Consider the following 19,243-nt stretch of genomic DNA (forward strand, 5'->3'; position numbering starts at 1 on the left):
TCAGACTACATCATCCTACGATTCTCAAAACCAGGTATTTTATTTTATTTGTTTATTTATTTGGTTTTTTGAGACAGGGTTTCTCTGTGTAGTTCTGGAGCCTGTCCTGGCTCTCACTCTGTAGCCCAGGTTGGCCTGGAACTCACAGAGATCTGCCTGCCTCTGCCTCCCCAGTGCTGGGATAAAGGGGTGTGCCATCACTGCCCAGCATCTCTCACTTCTTATAAGCTATACCACTTAAGAGGTATTGAGTAAATTACAGACCCAGCAGGTCTCTCAATCGAGTGGGAGTGAAAAGAGCAGGCAAAATGCAAGCCCTGGGCATGGAAGGCAACTAGACTGTGACCTTCCCACTCCTCTGTCTCATGGAGGCCTTTCCCCAGGGACACAGTCTGCTACAGGGAGAGGCAGGAGCCTGAGGATGCCAGAAGAATGTGACCAGCTGCACCGTCTCCTAAGGCTCTTGTGTCTTTTCTCCAAGGGGCTCTATGTCTTTCCGGGTCCTATTAGTAATCAGGGCTGACGGTGCTCAACAGGGGAAATGGCAATGGCTGACACCTTACACGCTGCAGAAAAAGTGAATACACCCTTCTGTAGCACTGCTGGAATATCTTTCCTCTTTTTGTGGTTTTTTTCAAGACAGGGTTTCACTTTGTGGCCTAGCTGTCCTGGAACTCACTCTGTAGACCAGGCTGGCCTCCAACTCACAGAGATCTGCTTGCCTCTGCCTCCTGAGTGCTGGGATTAAAGGTGTGCACCATCACCACCTGGCCAGAATTTATTTCTTTAAGAAAGACAAAAATATTGTTCTGTACCTGGCCAGGTGTGGTGAGCCTGTAATCTGAGCAATTGAGGTGGAAGCAAGAGGCTAGCCACCAGTTCAAGGGTAACCTGGTCTACACAGTGAAGACTGTCTCAAACCTTCCCCCCTTCCCCCTAAAAAAAAAAAAACCCATTTGGTTTAATTTGAAGACAGCAAACTTCAAGATATGAGAATTTACTCCAAGACCGACTACATCCTAAAAGAGCACCAATTCTTCCAATACTGGACCAGCATTCTGGGTGCAGACCACACTCCTAAGAAGATCACTGGCATCTTGCTTCAGAATCTGGCCCTATTCTTTTTTGTTTAGTTAAGCATATATGGGCCTGTGTGAATGTCCCTTCCTACAAATGACAGGACATCAGTACAGCTACAATGCCAGTGTAGGAATGCTTATGTACATGGAACAGATGTTCATACTGAGATCAAATGCATTGATCTACTAAGCTATGGCTCTTACTCAAGTCAAGTTCAAGACAAACTGTTTAAGGACAGGAGACATGGGTGTGCCTTTGTCTTCTGCCGTTAGCCGGATGACCTCGTCTCCTGCCGTTGTACCTCCTTTCTCCCAAGCTGGTGCCAGAGGCACTCAGCACTCCCAACTACAATTACCTTGTTGGAACACTCGCCCTTGTCGTCACAAACAGAATGGCTGCTCTTGAGCTCTGTCAGCTCCTGCTGGCAGAGCATGAGGTCCTGCTCCAGTTGGTCATACATGTGCTTCTGCCGTTCCAGCTCCTCCTTGCTGGACTGATACAGTCCCTTCATCTCCAGAAGCTCCGTTTGCATCCCTGTATTCTGGGTAGGGGAGGTGGAGCCATCATCCCATGTACACCTACGGCCTCACTCTGGATCTGTCCTCCCTTGACCCTCCCGAGCCCGACTTCATCTAGCCAGGGAGAACCAAACAGACCTATCTCTAACAGGCTTGACACCCTGACCTTGAGAGACTGCCTCAGGAAAGAAGCAATGGAATTCCTTTCTGGAGACTGATCTTCTGCTTTAGAATAAAAGGAAGCTGTGGATATCTCAAGCAGCTCTCTCTCCAGGTCTCTGGTCCACCTCACCAACAATTCCTCCACAGGACTTCCACCAGGCCCACTGTGCGCTTGCCCTCACAGGAGATCCTGCCTGACCATGTGCTCCTGGCCTAGCTCTCCTTTACCTTTTCATTTTTCTCTTGCAAGCAGTCCACCACACCCCGGAGATGCTGCAGCTCTGTCTCATGGCACCTCAGCTTGTCCTGCAGGTGATACTGCACTTCCAGCAGCTTCTCCTTCTCATTCACACTGCTCTGGTGCTGGATCTGCAGCTTCTGGAGCCTGCACATTAACTCCTGCATGCAGGGGGCTTTGGGTAGTGGCGCTGGGTTTTGTGACTTGTCCTAACTCAGCCACCGACCACCTGAGACTCTCTCCCTTCACTTGCCCAGATCTTCCCACCCAAGCAGCACTTGAAGGAGATGGTTTCCTTTTCGGTTCGTTTACTTGTTTATAAAGAAATGTAACCCAGTCTCACGTAACCCAGGCTATGTAGTTGGGGTTAGCCTTGAACTCCTGATTTTTCTGCTTCTACCTCTTCAGTTCTGTCACTATAGATGTGCTCCACCACACTAGGCTCAACAAATGTTGTCTGCTTTTGTTTTGTTTCAATGCTAGGGATTGAACTTAGGACCTCATGCATGCTAGACGGGCAGTCTACCAAAAGTCACATCCCCAGCTTTGGAGTTACTATTATTTTTACCTTCCCCAAAAACCTCAGTCCAGTGCTCCTGGCCCTCCACTGTCCCTTCGCCTTTGGGGCTGTTACCTTCTCACTCTGGCTCTCTACAGGTGTGCATCTGGTGACTTTAAGCTGCCGTAGCTCAGTCTGAAGCTGCAACTGCACCTTCAGAAGCTCATTCTGTTCATCCTGGCTAGCATCATACTTTTGCTGCAGGGCACAGAGCCTGCTCTTCAGTTCCTCATTCTGCAGTAGGGAGGATGTGGGTAGAGCAGTCACTGTCAAGAAGCAGTCGGGCTCTATCCAAACCACTGGGACACTCAAGAGCCCTTGAGAAGCTTTCTGGATCTATGGCTGGGTTTCTTCAGTGGTGAAGATACTCAACAACGACCACCTTTCTATATGCCATCCTCTGTGGCTTCTATATGCAGGGCTTTGGGTGATGCCATTGGGTTCTAGTCACAGGGTAAGAATCAGCGGAGTTCAGCCTCACTCCTGGGGGCAGTGACTCTGAGCCTTGTGCCCTTCCCCAGCATCTTTACCTGGGCCACGCTGTGGGAGGTCTGGAACCGGAGCATCTCATTCTGGGCACACTTGAGCTCCCTCTGCAGCCGCTTCTGCTCCTCCTCGCTGGCCCGGCGATGATGCTGGAGCTCCTCCAACTCACAACACAAGTCCTTACACTGTGTGGGAAATGGAATGGGCTGATTTGTGGTAGATGACACACTAGGAACAGGGAAAATATGTCCTTTGTTTGATTTGAATATAGCCAGGTGTCACAGAACAATGTCAAGTCGTGCTGAGAAATCTGTCATTAAGCTATGGCATTGTTGTGTGACCATTACAGAACATACTTACACAAACTTAGATAGTATGGCATGTGTGTGTGGTGACCACACTTTCCTGTTCCTAGAGTGCCAATGAACAGACACCCTGAGACTGAACTAAGCACAAAAGAAAATGATGCTATTAATAGACACAAGTACGAGATATTTGAAGATGCTGTCACTTTAACATGGCATCCTGGGTTTTTTTTCTCATTTATTTGGTTTGTTTGGTTTTTTGTTTGATTTTCTTGAGACAGGGTTTTTCTGTGTAGCCCTGGCTGTCTTGAAACTCACTCTGCAGACCACACTGGCCTCGAACTGGGATTAAAGGCATGCGCCACCGCCCCCCCCCCCCCCAGCTGGCATCCCTGTTTTAAAATGAATGTTTTTGTTTTTAAGGAGAAAGGCTTTTTTAAAATAAGAAGTTGAAACATAAAACACTGGCAGTCATTTCCCATCAAGTCCTTGTACTATACAACTGTGTATTAATTATACTTCCACACCACTGAGTAGGCTTGTTTGCACTGGCATCACCACACGCCTGTTCAGTAATGTGCTGCACTACAACATCAGTAGAGATAAGAACTTTTCAGTACTCATATAATCATATAGGACTGCTACCATATGTCTGGGCCATTTTTTTTTCTTATTGAAATGCCATCACATGACACGTGACTATATTTCTATCAGTCAGGCAAGTCCCCAGGATACCAGACCCTGCCATAGTGCATGGGTCCTTTGTTAGCCTTAATCTTACTACAGGCCAGGAAGAGGTGAGAAAGAGGCCACGCCAGCAACCTGCCACCCCACCCTTTGCAGCGTACCTTGATCTTCATGTCCTGCATCTGCTCCTCAGCTCCCAGCAGCTGCTGGCGCAAAAGCTCCATCTCAGGATCAGGCTCCGGGAAGTCCAGTTCTGAAGTCTGCGACTCTGCTGACGTCATGCTCCTTAGCATCTGGGATTCCAGCCACCGTTCTGTTGCTCTTCGCGTCCTGGAATCCAGAACCCAGGGCTCTGTTTGGAGGAGCTCTCTGCCTGGTATCACCAGTCAAGTGTGCTCAGGCCCAGCACTTCCAGTGTAGGCCAAAATGACTAAAGAGCCTTTTATTATGATTCACCTCTCAAATAAATGTGTTTAAAAGATTACACAAAACCTCCAGCCCTCACTGCATGGGCGTTTTGACTTTGGGACATCCTGGGATCTCAGTTTCAAGACTGGGCCTGATGTCAAGCCACCTACAACCTGAAGATTCTATGCCAGTGATTTTCAACCTGAAGGTCATGAGCCCTTTGGGGGTCGCATATCAGATAACCTGCAGATCACATAATTTACAATTTATAATAGTAGCAAAATTACAGTTATGAAGTGGCAACAAGAATAATTTTAGGGTCAGCACATGAGGACCTGTGTTAAAGGACCGCAGCATTAGGAAGGCTGAGAACCACTGCTCTATGCCATTAGACCAAATCCCATCCGTGTGGACAACAAAGGGTCTATCTCGGCTGATTTAATATAAAGCAGAGCTAGCTGGCTTCCAATGCCAAGAATAGGGGAAAACTACACTTTATAGCTCACTTAACTACAGTTCTGCTACAGTTTGGTGACATTCTGAGCCTACCCCTGGGAGGTCCCCATGCCCTCAGGATAACATAGAAGTGACTGCTTTCAGGGAGCAAAGGACCATCAATGACCCGGCCTCTGCCTTGCGGGAAGGCCAAGACAGTGTGCATTGCTTCTCCCCTTGCCCGTACCTGTCGCTCTCCAGCTGGGCGAGCTGCCCTGTGAGGCTGCTGTTACTCTCCTGCAAGGTCTGGTACTCCTCGTTCAGGAAGTGGTACCGCTCCCGGAGCTGGTGCAGCTCTTCTGCACAAGAGAAGCAGAGAGAAAGAAGATCTTCAGTGGACGGAAGCACTGGGGAACATCCCCACCTTTTCCTGGATGGAAACTCACCAGCAAAGGGCTACACAGTCTCTCTTTTCCTGAGGCACAGAAGACAGACCCTGTGTAGTCATCCGTAAAGCCCCAACTGAAATATCATCTTGGGCTTTTAGGAGCTCTTGAAGGTTTAAGTAAGTTGAATTTACTGTATTTAAGTGAACTATTTATAATTACCTCCCTATAATTATTATTTTTTTTTTAATTTTATTTTTTTTTAAGACAGGGTCTCAGGTAGTGTAGGCTGGTCTCTAACTAACCTTACATTTCAGATCTCCCTGCTTCTGCCTTCTGGAGTGCTGGGGTTACAGGTATGAACCACCAAGACAGTTCGTTTGTTTTTTAATTTAAATGTGATACTGGGATCAGACACAGAGCTTCTCACATACTAGGCAAGCACAGTAGCAACTGAGGCATAGCCGCAGCCCCCATGTGGCTTTTGGTAGCAACCCCCCTGAGATGTGAACTGCCAGATCTGCCTTTCAGAGCTCCTGTTGAGTGTCCTTTACTTCCTGTATCCTCACACCGAAGACACTGGCCTGAACACAGTCCAAATAGTCCTTGCTGGTTTTCTGTTTGTTTGTTTGTTTTGGGTGGGAAGGAATGGTGTACCGGCTGGTTTTGCGTGTCAACTTGACACAAGATAGAGTGTCAGAGAGGAAGGAGCCTCAGTTGAGGAAATGCCTCCATGAGGTATGGGACCAAGCCCTTGATGGGTGGTACCGCCCCTGGGCTGGTGGTCCTGGGTTCTGTAAGACAGCAAGCTGACAAGCCAGGGGAAGTAAGCCAGTACACAGTGCTCCTTCACGGCCTCCGCAACAGCTCCTGCCTCCAGGATCCTGCCCTGTTGGAGCTCCTGTCCTGACTTCCTTCAGAGACAGAAGCAATGTGGAAGTATAAGCCGAATAAACCCGTTCCTCCCCAACTTGCTTTTTGGTCATGATGTTTTGTCACAGCAACAGAAACCCTGACTAAGACAAAGGGTGCTTGGGATAAAACCTAGGGTCTCACACCATGTGTGCCAGCATGCATGCTACCACTAAGCCATGCTCATTTTCCTTCATCTGCTAACAGAAAAGCCCATCCCAGCCTCAAATGCTTGAGATAAGAGGTCTGGTTGAAATTCCCCACTTTCTACAAATACCTAAGTTGTATCTTGTTATGAGTAAGAACCATGAGAACTGGAGAGGTGGTTCAGCCTTTAAGAGGGTCGCTGCTTTTCTACAAGAGTGAATTTAGTTTCTAGTGGCCACGTTGCCTGGCTCATAACCACCTATAAATCCAGCTCCAGAGGATCCAATGCCCTCTTCTGGACTCAGCAGTTACCTAAACATGTGACAGACACAGACACATTGCATATAAGCAAAAGTAAATAAATATTTAAAGAAAAGACTAATATTACTGGACCTGGGGGATGGCTGAGTGGGTAAAGTGCTTGCTTGTATAAACATGAGCTCTGATGCTCTGATTCCCAGTATCTCCATAAAAAGCCAGGAATGGCAGATTATGTACCCATAATCCCAGAACTAAGGTGTGGAGACCAGAGGGATATCCTGGGGGCTCACTAGTGAGCCATTCTAACCAAGGTGGTGAGAGGCAGATAGGCAACATCAACCTGTGGCTTCTACAGGGCTTCCCCAACCCCAACACACTGCACCACACACTCCAGCACACACAAAAGAATCACAGAGGTAGAACACTAATTCTACGGACATGTAAAATATACTAACTGGCCTTAATTACAATACAAGACATATTTTATTTGCCAGAAGATTCAACATCCCAGAACGTCACTTCTAGTGTTTCCTTTTTATTCCAATCAGAAGTTCTTAGACAGGTTCGGGCAGTGGTGGCACACGCCTTAAATCCCAGCATTTGAGAAGCAGAAGCAAAGAGCTCTCTGTGAGTTTGAGGTCAGCCTGGTCTACATAGCAAGTTCCAGGACAGCCAGGGCTATAGTAGAGACTCTGTCTCAATAAATAAATAGCTAGCTTGAATTAAATAATAAACAAACAAAAAGAAGTTCTTAGACTACTGAAGATTACTATGGGAAGGCACGAAACCTTTAATGAGACCTGTGCATGAAGCATTGGACTTGACGATTTGGACTTTCATTTAATCTTCGAAACAGCCCTTTGTAAGACCCCCCCCCCCCAAAGGAAACCCTTGAACTTTAGAATAGCTTCAGACTTACAAACAAAGAAGACAGTACCTAGTTCCCCGGGAGAACCCCCCACCCAGGTTCCTCGGCTGTTAAGCTTCTTATGTTGACTCTGTCTATACGTCATGGTGAACTCCACTTGTCATGTAGGTTTCTGTTTTCCTGAGGCCCCTTTCCTGTCCTAGTGTCCCATTCTGTTAACCAAGTTGGGTTCCATATTCCAGATACAGAATTGAGGCTTGGAGAGAGGGAATACGTTGACTGCGTTGGCCCTGCTAGACCTGAGTATCTTACTCAGGTGAGGTCCACCCTAGCTGCATCCGTGCCCTTGGATTGCCTCCCTCTCTACCACCCATCCGAAGGCACTTCTGAAAAGCTTAATACAGCCGGGAAAACTTGCAATTCTTTGACTTCCTTGTGGACTGTCTCTGCCTGACCTGGCCCAGTATAGGGCCTCCATTATACCCAGATCATAAATCCAGGCTAGAATAAAGGCTAACCCTCTGATGTCATGAATCCTAGCAACTAGCTGGGAGAGTCTGAAAACAGGGCTCGAAGCTTTTGAGTACCACATGCATTACTAGAAATAACCTCTCTTCCTCTCCAGCTGTCTTGTGCTCTGATTTTATGCCTCCCAAAATTTCTCCTCTGGGGAGGGCTAAATGAACCTAAGAATTAGCATTCTGGATCTCGGAGTCGGGACTAGAAGCCTGGACGGGTTCAGGCAAAGAGCCACGATGCCACAGCAGCAGGAAGGGTTTCCTAAGGTGGCAGGTCCTTCTGTATCCAGCCCAGACCTTTTTGTTTTCCCAGGGAGTACTTTCCCAGAGTCAAATCAATGAGTATCCAACAGCTCTCTGTTAAGAATCTCCAGGGAACATCTCTATGGCACTAATTCTGACACCACCATGGACTGGTTATGTAATGGCTGAGTGAGTTTGTCTCTCTCCAGTCTCGAAGTAAACATGGAGAATTTTCTTCTAGAGGTTTCTAATGCCTAATCTAGCACCACTCCTCTACCATCTTGCTATCTATGATGTCCTCTCCTCTGTTCAGTTCTGTGAAAGGAAGAAGGTCTCATACCTTGGAGCCCAGGGAAGTCTGAGATACTTATGTCGGATGGTTCGGCGGTCTTCAGTTGCATTTCTGCACGGAGCGAGGCAATCTCCATCTCATAATCCCCTCGAATCCGTTCCACGTCCTCAAGTTCGTTCTGCAGCCGGTAGATATCTTCCTGCAAGGATGCGATTTCACTCTCGTGCTCACTGGCAGAATCTGCTGCAGCCTGCCGTAGATTCTGGATCTCCGCCTGGGCCAAATGCAACTCCTGCTCCATCTCTTTAAATTCACTTTCGTTCTTATGCTCTAGCAGGGAAATCTCCTCCTGCAGGTGTTGCAGCTCACCTGCGAAACCCAAAGGTTGAGGGTCGAGAAGGTAAGTAAGTGAGCTGAGCATGTTCTGGAAGCAGCGTTCAAGACAGACTTACTTCTTGTCTGGAAACTACTGACAGCCTAGTCGTGACTCGCCAGAGAAGTAGAGCATTATAATGACTAGAGTGAAAGGATGCCGAAGAAGGGATTAGACGGAGACTCTCTGTGGTAAAGAGAGGTGGAAAGGCTGACTTACACGCACAGCACCAGTGTGGGCTAGTGAGAACAAGTAGGAAGTGCTAGAACACAGCACGAAAACGCTGTAAGAAAACCGTTACTTTGTATGTCAATCTAAAAAGTAAAAGAAAATATAAACAACTAGAATAGTATTAAGTGTGCCCAAAGAACCACTTGCCAGTTAAAAACCAAGACTCCTAGGTGAGGTGACTTATACCTGTCATTCCAAAACTTGAGACGTGGGAGAAGGAAGATAAAATATTCAAGGTCATTCTCAGCTATGTTGTGAATCTGGGTCCAGCCTGAGCTAGGGATTATATCTCACCAAAACAAAATACCTAACAGGCAGTATTTTATTAGTGTCCTAAGTCTTTCTGAAAATTCCAAGTCTAAAAACAATGTTCAGAATATTTTCACCTATACATCCTGGGAGCTTATAACATTCCGCCTCGGGCCTCAGAGGCTTCCTTCCACTTACCCCAAACTCCCTGTAGGCACAGGATGCAAGACAGCACATATTTAGAATTCAAGGTCAAGTTAAAAAAAGAAGTTCATCATAAAAGAAAACATGGAATGGTAACTTACATGACGACTGCTTATGTCAAACTGTTTGAATCAATGGTGCTATTCACCAAGAGGGGCTCAGCAGAAGCCAATCAGTGCCACTTTTAGACCTCCAAAAACAGTAAGTCAAAACAAACCTTTTTACTAACTAAAAAATATGAAGGTGTTTCCATGCTATATTAACTAGAAAGAAAAACAAATCAGATACGATATAACATAAACATTTAAAGATACAGGAAAAAGGTCTATGCCCCATAGAAAGCTCTATGCCCATAAAAAGCAGTTGCTTCAAGGCTGGGAAAATGGCTTAGTCAGTAAAATATTTGCCATGCAAACATAAGGGCCTGAACTCAGATCTCCAGCATCCACATAAAACTCAGACACAGTGCCATGAGACTTGGGACTGGGGAGGAGGTGTAGAGGCATGTCACCGGAGCTCACTGGCTAGCCTGTTTAGCTGAATCAGCAAGCTCGTGGTTAAGTGAGAGACCCCTGTCTCAGAAAATAAGGTGGAGAATAATTAAGGAAGGCACCTGACGTTGACTCCTAGTCTCCACACTCACACGCATACATTTGCATTCACACATTCACACGCACATGCATACACATGAACACACATATGCCACACCTACACATAAAATACATTAAAAAGAATAGCAGTTGCCTCAGAGTAGGATGATGTGTGGCAGGTATTTTAATCTATCATACCTGTGTTGCCTGATCTTCATAAGTTTCTACATTTTACATATGGATTATACATATATTTTAATGTGCAGAGCAAATGTGTCAGAACTGGTGGAACATCTGAGGTGTCTTTGGTTGCTTTGAAGATAATGTCTCATTCTGTAGCACAGACTGGTCTCAAACTCACTTGGCCTCAGCCTCCCAAGTGATGGGATTACAGACATGAGTCACCGTGTGTGTAGTTTTGCATTTCAAATTTCCAGATGCAGGTCGCCATTTGGAATGAGTGAAACTCCAAAGTGTAGAGTTGAAGGCATGGATCCCAGTAAGAATTCAGAAGCAGGGGCGGACAGGATGAAGGGATTAAAGAGAATTGGACTTCATTCTGCCCCCATGTCCAAACCCTGCTGGTTCTACCAAACATCCAGATTTCATCCTTTCCTAGCCTCTCCCCCAACCCCTCCTCCACAAGAGGAATCTTCAAAGCTGGTATGACTCCTTGAACTCTAGCATGCTTGCCTGTGTTGGGTTCCATCCTCACCTGCATATAAACTATGAAAACAGGGAACATGCCTGTTTTGTTCACCATTACAGCTCCCATATCTTGGCAGAATGCAGCCCAATAAATATTTACTGTATTCATGCACAAGAGATGGGCTCATTCATTCAATTTTTCCTGAGTTTCCAGAATTACACGTTCAGGAAAACCTAGGGTTTTGTTGTTTGTTTTTGGTTTTTTGGTTTTTTTTCAAGACAAGGTTTCTCTGCAGCTTTGGAGCCTTTCCTGGAACTCGCTTTGTAGACCAGGCTGGCCTCGAGCTCACAGAGATCCACCTGGCTCTGCCTCCCGAGTGCTGGGATTACAGGCGTGCGCCACCACCGCCCGGCAAACCTAGGTGTTTTATAAGACAAATTTAAGTTATACATGCCTGCAGTCCCAGTACTTCAGAGGCGGAAGCAAGAGGCTCGCTTGAGCCTAGGAGTTTGAAACCAGCCTGTGCCAAGCTGTTTGGGAACAGGGAGAAGGGAGAAAGGACCTGTTTGGATATGTTAGTGGACAGCGTACATCAGGGAGAAGAGGTCTCCGTGCCTCCATCAAGCATGGGCACTAGGTTGTGTAACTTCCTGAATTTTGTTTTTAATTCCTCTACTAGGGGTTGAGCCCAGCACCTCATGTATGCTAGGCACTGAACTACAGCCTCGGGCCCTAACTTCCTACTTGAAAGGAAGAAAAACGAAACCAGCATGTCTCCTGCTTCCATAAAGTTCATAGCCAACTACAGCACCCCACGACATAAATATACTCCACAGCACAAGCAGTTACGAGGTGAGATCCAGATCCTCAGCTCAGTCCAGTTGGAGGGAGAGACATGGGGGTCAGCTGGCCACAATGATGAAGTGAAGACCCAGGCCCTGGGCTGGGCATTCTGGAGGTGGGGAGGGAGCGACTAACCTCCGTCTCTCTAGCATGCCCTCAAACCTCACTTGGTAGCTCTTTGACATCTGGCTCTGTAAACTGCCTTCTCAGACCATGGCAGTCGGGGTAGGGAAGGCTGGCAAGGAGCCAGGCCCATCCTGGAAGCCAGAGGGGACAGCCCAGCCAGGGGTTGGAAAGGCAGGGCCCAGGTTCCAAAGAGCTGGCGCCGGTTGACTGCGGGCTGGGGCCGTCGGGGCGCGGTGGAGGGGACTCGGGCGTCGGCTTGCCCGGCAGAGAAGGCGACGACTCGCACTTACTGCTTAAGGCCTGCATCTTGCCGGCCCCCCACAAGCGGTCTCCCAGGGGGCCTCCCGCCTCCCCGCCGGTGCCGCCCCCGGGGGGCTGTGGCGGCCGGAACGGCCTCTGACCACCAGTTACCTCTGAGGCCGCGAGCGCCCCCGCTTGGCGGAAACGGGCAACGCGCGTGCGCAAGGACCCGTCTCCGGTTCCTCCCGCGGGGCGGGGTTTGGGGTGGGTTTGAGGCTTGCAGCCCCTCACCTGGGAATCACTGAAATCTAGCAACAACTCCCCTTACCCCCCTGATCTTTCAGATTTTCAGACTTCTCCATACTGGAAAGAAAAGAATGCTCTTTTCTTTTCAGACAGGGTTTCTCTGTGTAGCTTTGCGCCTTTCCTGAAGCTCACTTTGTAGACCAGGCTGGCCTCGAACTCATAGAGATCCGCCTGCCTCTGCCTCCCGAGTGCTGGGATTAAAGGCGTGTGCCGCTTCTGCCCGGCCAAGAATACTTTTTTTTTTCTAAGCAAAGGCTAATACTTGGCTCAATTGGACCTCTTCTTTCATTGTATAAATAAGATACAAGAGCTACTTACCTTAACAAACAAACCTTCTCCCTTGACCTCGCTTCACTGTCCCTAATTTCTCTTTAAAATGATTATCACCATGATCTGTACTCAGTTCTCCATTTGACCTGCTGTTTTCTCTCCAATTCCAACCCAGTCAGCACTGTCTCGCGGTTCTCCATCTTGCCAGCTCCAGGCCTCATCACTTGCCCTGGCAGCTTTCCACACAGTAGGTCATCCCTTCCTAGAAGCATCTTCTGCTCTCGGCTTCCAGGGCAGATGGACTTAGGGGTTCCTTCAATCACCATTTCTTCTGTCCCTTCCTCCTCCTATCTTGGGCCTCTACTTAGGAGAATGGACCCTTTCTCTCCCCTCTACTATCTCTTGGTGTGACTGAATGCCCATCTCCCATAAATTATAATGCTGTCTGTGTGCTAAACATTACCATGTCTCATTTCCAGGCCTCGTTTCTCCTCCAGTTCTGGATTCACATACTCACTTGAACATCAAAGTCATCCAGCAAAAAACTCTTAACTGGTTTCCCTTCTCACTTCTTGCCAACCTATTCCATGCCAATTAGATATCACTGTTTACCCATTTTCTCTGGGTAAAGTCACAAAGGCTCCACCTTCAAAATACATTCCCAGCACTCGGGAGGCAAAGCCAGGCGGATCTCTGAGTTCGAGGCCAGCCTGGTCTCCAAAGTGAGTTCCAGGAAAGGTGCAAAGCTACACAGAGAAACCCTGTCTCGAAAAACCAATAAATAAACAAACAAATAAATAAATAATTCTGAACCTGTCCATTTCTACTGCCTTAATTCAAGAAACCAGTTGGTTAAATGGTCTACTAGTTTACTGGACTCCTTCTCTTGATCTAAAGGACTCTTTTGGAAGGTTAGGGTGTTGCTCCGTGGTAGAACACTTGACAAAAGCCTTGGACTCAGTCCCCAACACTGGAGGGAAAAGGCAAAGCTAATGAAAATGAAAAATGTATCAGTCACCGTCCTTGGAAAATACCCTCGTAGTGTCTACTTCACGGACAATGAAAGCTAACCCCGTCTGCTGACATAAAGGCTGACTGTAACCAGACCTCTGCCTTCTTCTTGGAACTCTCTCTGACCAGGGTCCTTCACATGTACTTTACAATGACCTTGGTTCTGTCCTTCCCACACATGAAGCTCATTCTCATCTCTGGACCTTCGAAGTTGCAGTTCCTTCTGCCCAGTAGGTCCTTGAACCAGATTTTAATGGCCGGATCTTTCCCACTACTCAACTTAAGTGCCTTCCTCTTGAAGAAGACTTTTCAAAGTCATCTATGTAAAGCTAACTCCTATGTTATCCCTGTCCACATATCACATATTTATTTATATTGAGTTCATATATGTATTGCCTTTGCTGCCAACTGAACTTGGTTTATGTTTTCCTTTAGAATTTACTTTTTTTTTTTTTTTTTTTTTAAATGAGACAGGGTCTCATGAAGCCCAGATAGGGTTGAACTCACTATGAAGCCAAGGATGGCATCCAAATCCTGATTCTCCTGCCTTTACTTCCTTCCCACATTCTGGGATTACAGGCTTATGCCATCCTGCCCCATGTGGAATCTACTCTTCAGGAATTTGGTCAATTGTGTTCTTTGTTGGTCCTTTAAATATAATGGATCTTGCTGGGCGGTGGTGGCGCATGCCTTTAATCCCAGCACTCAGGAGGCAGAGCCAGGTGGATCTCTGTGAGTTTGAGGCCAGCCTGGGCTACCAAGTGAATTCCAGGGAAAGGTGCAAAGCTACACAGAGAAACCCTGTCTCAAAAAACCAAATATATATATATATATATAATGGATCTCGACAAACATTTGACAGACCAATGAATTCACCCCATTCTACAGACAAGAAACTGAGACTCAGAGGGATAAAGGTGACCTGCCCAAGGTAACAAAATTTGTGCTTGCTAAAGCTAAGCCCAAGAGCTCAAATGATGTGAAACCAACACCCACACTTCTTCCCTCCTTGTGCTATGGGTCTCTGCCATTTTTCTCCTCTTTGTGACATTTCCTGCGACTCCCTCTGCTTACATCTTGTGCCCTTCTTCTGCTGCTCCTCTTGCACACTCGCTTGCTCTCACCAGGACAGTTTCCAGGCCTTTTTCCCTCCGTTTATACTTTTCATTTGGCTTGATCTCAGCTCTCTCTGCAGAGTACCTGCTGTTTTCTAGGGCAGATCCTCAAAACCTTCCGGAAGCCCACAGAAGTAACAAAAGCTCCTTCTTTATTTGGTAGTCCAGTGAAATGTGGGACACCTGCTTCACTGCTTCCTGAGACAAAGGGATGCAGGCTTTGGAACAGAGGATTCGGGGGCCACAAACTCAGGTTATTATCTGTTTCCTTCAAAGACACATAGAGTGTCCCCCAGTTACATCCCGTTGGCTCCCTGCTCTCTCCTATGGCCCCTGTGGAGGACCAGAAAAAGAAATAGAGCCTAGAACTCAATCTTGATCACCTACCCCTGGCCCTGGATGGGGGGACAAGGCAAACAGGGATGTGGAGGGAGGGAGGAGAGAAGGTTGGGAAGAGAAAAGGGACGCAAGAGAGAGGAGGGCAGGACTCCATGTAGAAATGCAAAGATAGGAAATTAAGGCGAGAGGAGAACAGGGGGGCAAGGAGAAGAGGAAGGGGTGAGAAAAGAAAGAAAAAAGAGAAGAGTGGTAAAGGTACCAACTTATAGGTTTGTTTGACTAGGGTGGCCGGTGTCTGTCTAGGTTTGGGGTGCAGTTACCTTGGAGCTGCTGAATCTGCTTGGTGAATACTTCTGCCTGCTGGGCACTGGCCAGCCGCTCATCCTCCAGGAGCCCTGAAGTGAGAGGGACATCTGGTTTGGCACTGGGGAAACACAGAGCCCTTAGGCCCAGCCCCCCTGCCCTGTCACAGGTGCTCACCCTGAAGCTCCAGGGAGTCATCCTCATGCTGCCCAGCGAGCTCACGGGTCTCCTCCAGCTCTGCCACCAGCTGGAGCACCTGCGCCCTCAGCTCCTCCAGCTCGGTCTCCGTGAGGCTCAGGCCCCGGTGCTTGCTGGCGGACAGGGAACCCAAACTGCCTCCTTTCTGCACTTGATCTTCCTCCACCTCCTCCTCTTCCTCCTCCTCTTCCTCCTCCTCTTCCTCCTCATACAGAGCTGGGAGTAACACCTCCCCTAGGAGAGACAACCAGCCCACCAGAGTCAATCCTTCCCAAGTCCTGCATCTTACCACCCCAGGGCCTGGACAGTAGAATAGTGCCACCTGGTGTCCTCCAAGGTTCCCCTGGGCAGGACCGAGCTCATGGTGAGGCTCTATGGGTCCAGTTTGGAAGTACCCGCTCCCCCAGCCAGGCTCCTCATATTGGACATCTTCCACCTTTGCAGCATCCTCATACTGGCTCAGCTACAAGAAGCTGACATAGGACACCTGGCATTTCTAGCCTGATCACCGGGTAGTGGGATAAGGAAGCAAGAAAGGATTCAGACATTCAGACACCAGCTGCGTATTTAGGCCAAATGGGACAAGGTTGGGGAAAAAAACAAAAAACAAAAAAACCAGGTGGTTTGCAAAGTATTAGCCTTTTCATAATAGGAAAGCATCGGTGGCTTGGCCTGTAGGTAGAAAAGGAAAACATTGAAAGGAAATGACTCTGAGTTGTTTACTGGATAAATGTGGGGGACCCTTTCAAATGTATGGTATCAAATGCCTTTTTGGAATTTTCTACACTCATTTTTTTTTCCTGTTGGGTACCATGAGATCCACCTCTTTCTTGCTGACCCAAGTTGGTTTTCAGGGTAAATCTGAAGCTGAACTTGTGTATAAAAGAAAGCCTTCCACCTTAACACATTTTAAAAATTATTTATTTATTTAATACATATGGGTGTTTTCCCTGATTGTATGTCTGTCCATCATGTGCATGCAGTGCCCCTGGGGGTCAGAGAGGGTATTGTATCCCCTGGAACTGGAGTTATAGGATGGTTGTGAGCTGCCATGTAGGTGCTGGGAATCAAACACTGGATAATTGGAAAGCCATCTCTCCAGTACTGCTAAAGTATTTTAAAAACTGAATTGGAGGGACTAGAGAGATGGCTCAGTGGTTAAGAGCACTGACTGCTCTTCCAGAGGACCTGGGGTTCAATTCCCAGCACCCACATGGCAGCTCACAACTGTCTGTAACTCCAGTTCTAGGGGACCTGACACCCTCACACCGAGATATGTGCAGGCAAAACACCAATGCACATAAAGTAAAAATAAATTATTAAAAAAACACAACAAAACACTGAATTGGATGGAGCCAGGTGTAGTCCCAGCACTTGGGAGGCAGATATCTGTGAGTTCAAGGCCAGTCTGGTCTACAGAGCCAGTCACAGGACAGCTAGGGCTGCTGCACATGGAAACCCTGTCTCAAAAACCAAACAAACAAAAACAAAACAAAACAAAAAACCTGAACTGATACTGTTCCCATTTGCGGGCTGGAGAGCATCCTTTTACTGCAATGCAGTTGCTGTAAAGAGCAATCTTGTCTTGGTGGAGACCGCTTTGTTTTTAAATTCAGAATCTCTGGTCTTCCCTTTCTAATACCAACAGCATACGGTTGATCGAGATTCCTTATATCATCTCGCCTCTAGGGGAGGCCTGTACTGAACTGTAGAAGGGCCTGGGGACACTTCACAGGAAGTCCTGGATACCTGCCCTGTCACATGAGCGTGGTGTTGGGAAGTTGGCTTCATCTAGCTCTCTCCTAAGCACTAAAACCGCAAGGCTCCATTCAAAGTTGACAGTGGTGGCCCCAGAAAGACAGTTCACACGCGCATGTCCTGGCTTTTAAAGACAAGACAGCTTGGGATCCAGGTCAGCAGGCAGTGAGGACAAGCCCCCTGCCGAAAGGCTGCTTCCAGGCTCTGTTCAGCAGGACCTCTTTCTGTCTGGCAGCTCCCCCAGGACACACAACCTCATTAGCTGGGCGATTGGAGCCCAAAGGGATGTGCCCAAACTTCCATCAGTGCCTGAGCCCAGGGGAGGCTTGGAGCTCTGCCACCAGGGAGGAGGGGCCTGAGATGAAAGGAGCGAAGGGCCATGTCCTGGCTCAGAGCTCTGGGGTCGGGGAAGGAAGGAGGGTGGAAGGGAATTGGGGAGTAAGGTGACGGAAAGCCTCCCCCCGCCCAGAAAACTCACCCTCCATAGCTTGCATCCCACGGCGTTCTAGGGACCCCCAGCGTTGGCCTTTCTTCCTCTCGCAACCCTCAGATACCTCATAAGAGCCTAAAGTGGTTACTGTGGATCCTGTGAGCAGGGAGAAAGTAGGCACTGTGGGATTCGAGAGAGGCTGGGGGCTGAGGGGGAAAGAAAGGGACGTGTGTTCTTGTCCGGGGAGCCCCGGGATTTGTAATCCCCCTGGAGGAGCCTGACTCACTCTGCCCAGCTCTGTGATTCTACTCCCTCCGCCGCCTCTCAGTGCTCCGCCTAAGGAGAGGACCCCAGCCCGGCGCTGCCCAACCTCAGCACCCCAGTTCCAGGATGTTGCCGGCTCCTCTCCCTCGCCCAGACAGAAAGAGGGTGAGTGTTTAGCTTGGGGCACAAGGAGAAGAGGGGGTAGCATGGGAACTAAGAAAGAAGGGTTTGGGAGAATGCGGTGGCGCAAAGCGGGGAAGGGAGGGAAGGGGCTCCAACCCAGGCCTCTCCTCTCCCCTCCCCTCCCCTCCCTCTCTAGACCTCGCCCACCCCACCCTCCCGCTGTGGTCAAGAGCTTTCATGAATTGGAAGGGTGCAGGCTCTAGAGCCGCGGGGCTCCCCACCACCGCCCCTCACGAGCTGGAAGCACTGTCGGGCTGGAGAGCCGAGGTGGGGAGCGCATGGGGAGTGACCGCTAGGGAGGGGACGGCCCAGGTCGAAAGATGGAGAGCGGTCTCTGCTGGAGGCCAGGGTGGAGGGAGTCGACACAGCACCCGGAGCACCTGGGGGTCAGGAGGAAGGAGAACCGAGGGGGGAAGGAGCGTAGGGAGCTGAGGGAGGGGCGGCTCTGACCTGGGCTGGGGCAGCTCCAGCCCGCGGCTCCCGCGCCGGCCCCGCCGCCTGCCTCCATGGCCGCTCCCGCCGCCGCCTCCCGAGCACAAGCCGCAGCCGCCCGGCCGGGGACCCGGAGCCCGGTGCGCAGGGAGGAGAGAGGGCGGGCCGAGGGGGCGGGGCCTGGCCTGGCCACCTGACGCGGGTGCCCGCCTGCAGCCGCCCGGAAACCCTCCCTGTCCCCAGCTCCGGACCCGGTAGGGACCAGCACAGTGAGGCTCAGCGCGTGTCCCCAGAGTGCCCAAGGCTCACCCGAGGCAGCCCCGGGTCGGGTGCGCATGCACGGAGGACGTGAGCCACGGGGTCTTAAGGATGCTCCCAAGGAGTGACAAGATGCGTTGGTTCTGGCGGCAGAACCCACCTTGGGTCAGCGGCTCCTAAGGACCTCATTGGTGCTGGGTTTCAGGGCCTGGTCCGGCCTGGTGACTGAGGAAAAACAAAAACAAAAACAAAAAACCAAGAATGGACTGTTTCCTGCAAATGCGCAGACACACGCGCACTTCTTTGGTCTCCACGTAGGGTCAGCTTCCCCATGGCTGCAGTTCACAGAGTCTATCCCCTCCCCTC

At 49.1% G+C, this 19,243-nt stretch overlaps 1 protein-coding gene across 10 annotated transcripts in view; it reads right to left on the bottom strand.

The window, feature by feature from the left end:
- The window catches only part of Ccdc136 (coiled-coil domain containing 136), a 31,849-nt gene extending 12,959 nt beyond the window's left edge, over positions 1 to 18,890 (bottom strand). For 2 of the 10 annotated variants that reach the window (XM_036180425.1, XM_036180426.1), the window contains exons 1-11: positions 18,638 to 18,887; positions 17,789 to 17,896; positions 15,532 to 15,786; positions 15,372 to 15,446; positions 8,554 to 8,874; positions 5,126 to 5,237; positions 4,197 to 4,365; positions 3,088 to 3,228; positions 2,633 to 2,791; positions 1,989 to 2,159; positions 1,436 to 1,621 (exon numbers count right to left, since the gene is read on the bottom strand). In XM_036180425.1, coding sequence (XP_036036318.1) covers positions 1,436 to 1,621; positions 1,989 to 2,159; positions 2,633 to 2,791; positions 3,088 to 3,228; positions 4,197 to 4,365; positions 5,126 to 5,237; positions 8,554 to 8,874; positions 15,372 to 15,446; positions 15,532 to 15,786; positions 17,789 to 17,896; positions 18,638 to 18,695 — 1,755 coding nt within the window. In that variant the 5' untranslated portion in view covers positions 18,696 to 18,887. Of the gene's footprint in view, positions 1 to 1,435; positions 1,622 to 1,988; positions 2,160 to 2,632; positions 2,792 to 3,087; positions 3,229 to 4,196; positions 4,366 to 5,125; positions 5,238 to 8,553; positions 8,875 to 15,371; positions 15,447 to 15,531; positions 15,787 to 17,788; positions 17,897 to 18,026; positions 18,295 to 18,637 lie in introns of those variants that run through there. The other 8 variants (XM_036180421.1, XM_036180428.1, XM_036180423.1 and 5 more) reach the window with 8 other exon arrangements.
- Positions 18,891 to 19,243: the final 353 nt, after the last annotated feature.

This window comes from Onychomys torridus, chromosome 3 (assembly GCF_903995425.1).
Source record: "Onychomys torridus chromosome 3, mOncTor1.1, whole genome shotgun sequence".
Taxonomy (NCBI): domain Eukaryota; kingdom Metazoa; phylum Chordata; class Mammalia; order Rodentia; family Cricetidae; genus Onychomys; species Onychomys torridus.